This window comes from Elephantulus edwardii, unplaced genomic scaffold (assembly GCF_000299155.1).
Source record: "Elephantulus edwardii isolate Elephantulus edwardi_28Jun2011 unplaced genomic scaffold, EleEdw1.0 scaffold00042, whole genome shotgun sequence".
NCBI lineage: Eukaryota > Metazoa > Chordata > Mammalia > Macroscelidea > Macroscelididae > Elephantulus > Elephantulus edwardii.
In genome coordinates, this window is record NW_006399792.1 from 8106025 (window position 1) to 8111534 (window position 5510).

At 40.3% G+C, this 5510-nt stretch overlaps 1 protein-coding gene across 1 annotated transcript in view; it reads left to right on the forward strand.

Moving 5' to 3' along the window:
• HPSE (heparanase) overlaps positions 1-5510 on the forward strand; it is a 100695-nt gene that overhangs the window by 79010 nt on the left and 16175 nt on the right. The window contains exons 11-12 of the mRNA XM_006885325.1: positions 1453-1571; positions 4441-4587. Coding sequence (XP_006885387.1) covers positions 1453-1571; positions 4441-4587 — 266 coding nt within the window. The remainder of the gene's footprint in view (positions 1-1452; positions 1572-4440; positions 4588-5510) is intronic.

Genomic DNA, 5510 nt, shown 5'->3' on the forward strand with positions numbered 1-5510 from the left:
TGAAAGCAGGACAGTGACTAAGGAGACAGAAGAAGAATTGATGCCTTTGAGTTGTGGTGCTGGGGAAGAGTATTGAGTATACCATGGACTGCCAGGAAAACAAACAAGTGTGTCCTGGAGTGGGTGAAACCAAGTTGTTCTTTGGAGGGAAGGATTTTGAAGCTCCATCTCACTTACTTTGGCTAGGAGGGACCAGTCCCTGGAGAAGGAAGGACATCATGTTTGGAAGGATGGAGGGACAGTGCAAGAGGGGACAACCCTGGATGAGATGGATTGTCACAACAACTGGCATAATGGGTATAGGTGTGTCAGAGACAATGAGATTGGCTTAGGATAGAACAGGGTCCAGAGATATTGGGCATAGGGTCTCTGAGTCACAAGCAACTTGATGACAGATAACAGCAACAACAATCTTTATGGAAGTAGATGACCAAGTTTTTTACCACAGCACTATTGGGTAACCTTTGTACATGTATTAAATATATTAATCTTTATACCTATATTAAATATGTTTCTTCATCAAGGTTTATAGTCAGCAAGATAACCATGAGTAAATTGTGCCTTTAACATCAGTAGGAACAAGAGAATCTACTGTAAAATATACCCTCTAACAGGTGTCAATCTCCAGTGATAAAAGCAATAAAAATGTGTTTCCTCTGTGGGTAGCATGTGAGGTCTCAAAAGTCTGTGGGTGGTCATCTAAGATATAACTATTCACCTCAACTTCTCTAGAGCAAAAGAGAAGAAAGAAAATAAAAGACTCAAAGAAACTAGTCTACATAACTAGTAGTCCACAAAACCATGACTTCATCTGTCCATCCTGAGACCAGAACTAGATGGTATTCAGTTACCACTACCTACAATTCTGACCAGAGACACAATAGATATTTTTGGACAGAATGAGAGAAAATACAGAACAAAACATAAATTCCTAACAAAATGGTCAGGCCTAAGGGACCAGTAGAAACTGAAGTAACTCCTTAGACTATTGCCATGTTGTTGTTGTTAGGTGCCATAGAGTCATGTACTACTCATAGCGATCAACAGATCTGAACCCTGTACTATCTGTGTCATCCTCATCATCTCTGACACACTTGAGCCCATTTCTGCAGTGATGAGACCAATCTATCCCACTGTGGGTCTTCTTCTCCTTCTCCAACCCTCTACCTTTCCATGCATGATGCCCCTCTCTAAGGAATAGCTTTTCCTTGCAACATGCCCAATCTCAGGTTTAAGTCTACCAGCTCTTCATTGGAAAAAGCTGAGGCAGTTTCTTCCTTTACAGATTTATAGCCTCAGAAACCAATGGAGGGTCACCATGAGGCAAAGTTGACTCAAAGTCATCAGTTTAATTTTGTGTTTAGGCTAACAGTCACACTCTGTAATATAACAATTGATTAAATAACTGAAATAAGTACAGATCTACTTTCTATCCCTTTTCACCTAAACTAGGATTATTGGCTGTCTCTTCTGTTCAAGAAATTGGTGGGTACCAGAGTGTTCATGGCAAATGTAAAAGGTCCAGACAGAAACAAGCTTCGAGTATACCTTCATTGCACAAACAGCAATCAGTAAGTATGAAAAGCATCCTATACCAATCAATTTACCAGTTATGTGCTTAGTCACCAGCAGATAACTTTCTACACTAACACTCTGTTGTCATATACAGTAATACTAAGCTTTGTCAATGGGCTTTTCAAATTCATGATGATATAGTTAAGAGTATTGTTGTTAACTCCTAACTACAATGCTAGCACCAAGACAGATGGAGAGGAAATTGAGGTTGTTAACAGTTACCGCTTGTTCAGCTCCACAATTAATCATCTTGGCATCAGCCGCCGGCAAATTAAAAGATGAATTGCATTAGTCAGGGACCTCTCCAGAGCATTGAGAAGAAATTATGTCAGTCTAGAGACTAAGGTGTGCCTTAACCAGGCCATGGTCTTCATAATTACTTGCTATGCATCAGAGAGCTGGACAGTGACTAAGGATGACAGAAGAAATGATGCCTTTGAGTTGTGGTGCTGGAGAAGAGTCTTTAATATACCATGGGCTGCCAAGAAAACAAATAGGTCTGTTTTGGAGAGGGTGAAACCAAGTTTCTCCTTGGAGGCTAGGATTTTGAAGCTTTATCTCAAATATTTTGGGCATTTGACCAAGAGGGACCAATCCTTAGAGAAGGACATCATGCTCAGAAGGGTGGAGGGACAGCGCAGGAAAGGAAGACCCCAGAGAAGATGGATTGTTATAGTAACTGGGGCAATGGGGGTAGGTGTGTAGGAGTCAGTGAGACTGGCTCAGGACAGGGCAGGGTTCGAAGCTGTTACATAGGGCCACTGTGAGTCGCAGGTGACTCGACGGCACATAACAACAACAATATAGTTAAGAGTCTAACTAAGAGAAAACATAGTTTAAATATAGGCATTTATAGTCTAGTAAAGGTTTATATAATTATTTTAATTGCTATAATCTATAAAGGAAATGTATAATAAATGTATATATAAATAGTTAATAAATCATAGTACTAATAGAATAAATTCAGTGACTGGGGTAATCGGAATGGGTGTGTCAGAGGCAGTGCGATTGGCACAGGATAGAGCAGGGTTTAGGGCTGTTGTGCATAGGGTCGCTGTGAGTTGCAAATGACTCAACGGCACATAACAACAATAGAATAAAACTTAACTATTTTGTACTCATACTCCTAATCATTGCCATCATTTTGGAACTGCCTCATATTGGACCTTCCAGTGGATTTTCAGAGACTATAAATTGTATAGAAAAGATTTCCCCTGTTTTTCCCACAGAGTCACCGGTTGCTGTTAATGTTTTGGTTGAGAACCTTCAGGTTGGAATTAGCCTATAGTTGACTTTCTGGCAGGTTTTCCAAGGCAATGAATTGCACAAGAGCAGATTGCTTCTCCCCTGGAACAACTGGTGGATTCAAACTGCATGCCTATGGGATTGCAGTACAGCTTCTTAACATTAGGCCACCAGAGCCCCTGATTTATTGAATTAATATAAATAATAACCCAAAAGAGTTAATAATTTTATGAGTATACTTATCACCTTATGTCATACCTGATAATTTTAATTTATTAAAGAAGCAACAATAACCTTATTGTCTTAAAAGTCCAACAAATGAATAAAAAAGAATTTAAAAAAGAAAAAAGTAAAGAAAAGGCTCAACAATTTTATTCAGTTTTGAGGTCATAGAGATTTTTGTGAACCAGGCTCTGGCCTCATGTAGCAAAAAATATTCTTAAATCTCGGAATTTTTTTTACTATGATTAGTTTGAACCCTTCCTTCCTGGCTATCATGCTAGGTCCTTTCTGGTGAATGGGAGTTCTGTCGAGAGTAAGAATCATAATGGAGTAATGGGAGATTGATTTGGATGGATAAATTCTGCAAAGCATCACTAGATTAAACTTCTTTTTGTTCATTTCAAATATAAGGCTAAAAAAAGTCCCCGTTCATATGATTTGTAATTTGAATCCAGGAACCCAAAATATTTAGTGCAATGCCTAATTCACAAACTGACACGGAAACCTTCATTTTGATTTGAGAAATGGATTATGTGCTAATTTTAGATTACTATAATAAAGCAACTTTTCGCGATGCTTTTTCTTATTTAGTCTTCTTACACAGACTCAAACACAGCAGCAGCCCAGTGATGACTGAGGATGACACATGACTGGGCAGTGTTCTGTTCTGTTGGGCATAGGGTCACTATGAGCCCCTCGACTCCATGGCACCTGACAACAACAACTCATTTTAAAATCCAAGGGCTACTTGAGAACTAAATAACTTACTGGCAGCTCAGCAGAGTAAAACTGCAAAGACCTGAGAATATATTCACCCTGAAAATGCTGCTGTAAAGAGCAATATTTTTTTATCCAGTTTGCACAAGAAGACCACACCAGTGGTGTAATAAAGCCCACTGCCATTGATGCGAACTCATAACAATCCTTCATCAGCTTTCCAAGGCTATAAATCCTAACAGGAGGAGACTGCCTCTCTTTCTCCTGTGGAGCAGCTAGTGCTAACTTGGCCAACAGTGCAACACATCATGCGCTACATGACTTAGTGGTTTCACTCACTGACTATGACATGGAATTGACTCCTAACTGACCTTCCTCTGAGTTTCGAAGGCTGTAAATCCCATGGGAGGAGATTGCCCATCTTTCTGCTGTGGAGCTGCTGGCAGATTCAAACCACCAGAGAGATGCAGCCTCTGTGTTATCAGCACGGCTCCCTATGTATGGACCACACCACAGAGTGCCCCCTTAGTGGTCTGATAATAGTACCATAAAAGGGAGGATTCTTAGAGGACTCATAGTCATCACCATGGATACTGATGTTCAGGATCATCTTTACAGCAGAGTTTTTGATTACTTCAATGAGGGAAATATTTTTACTGAGTTAATCTGTCTACTTTTTAGCCCTAGGTATAAAGAAGGAGATTTAACTCTGTATGCCTTAAACCTGCATAATGCCACCATGCGCTTAAAGTTGCCATATCATTTCTTTGACAAGCAAGTGGATAAATACCTCGTAAAACCTTCAGGACCTGATGGATTACTTTCCACGTGAGTTCTCATCCTTATAATTCCTAACTTATTTGTTGACATTTACAACAATCATAGACAGGATTGGAGGAAGGGCCAGAAGCTCGCTCGTTATAGAGGCAAGGATGGTGAAACTCAGTCTCACATACTTTGGGGATGCTTCCAGGTGGGACCAGTCCTTGGAAAAAAGACATTATGCTGGGCAAAGAGAGGGTCAGTGAAAAGGAAAAAGAGCCTCAAAAAGATGGATTGACTTAGCGATTGCGACAGTGGTCTTGAGCCTGTCAGAGACCACGAGGTTGGTGCAGGAGGGTGCAAAGTTCAGCTCTGTTGTGCATAGGGTCGCCATGCATCATAGTCGACCTGACAGCACATAACAATAACAACAACAACAATAAAAGTAAAGTACTTCATGTTCTAACTATTCTTAATGTCCAGGAATTTTATCTGGGAATACTTATTAACACAATTATAACTCATTTTGAGAGTCCAAAGCAGAAAGTGTAAACATAAACTAACATTACTTTAGGGAATATTTTGCATTTCAAAAAACTTGGTATAACAAGATCTATTCAGTGCATTTAGATTATTCGCACTAAGAAGGCTTATAGTGTATGGTATGGAGACAGGACACATCCTTGGCATACGCCCTTCCCAATTTTGAACCATGCAGTGTTTCCGGGAGGCTGGGCTCTATGAGGAGAAGTGTGGTGTCAGGATTGGTGGAAGATTCATCAACAATCTGCGCTATGCAGATGACACAACCCCGCTTCCTGAAACTGAGGAGGACCTGAAGCACTTCCTCAGAGGGTCAAGGACTGCAGCCTCCAATATGGACTGAGGCTCAATGTCAAGAAGACAAAGATTCTCACCACTGGACCAATTGGCAGCATCAGAATGGATGGTGAAGAGATTGAGATTGTACACAGCTTTAGTTTGCTTGG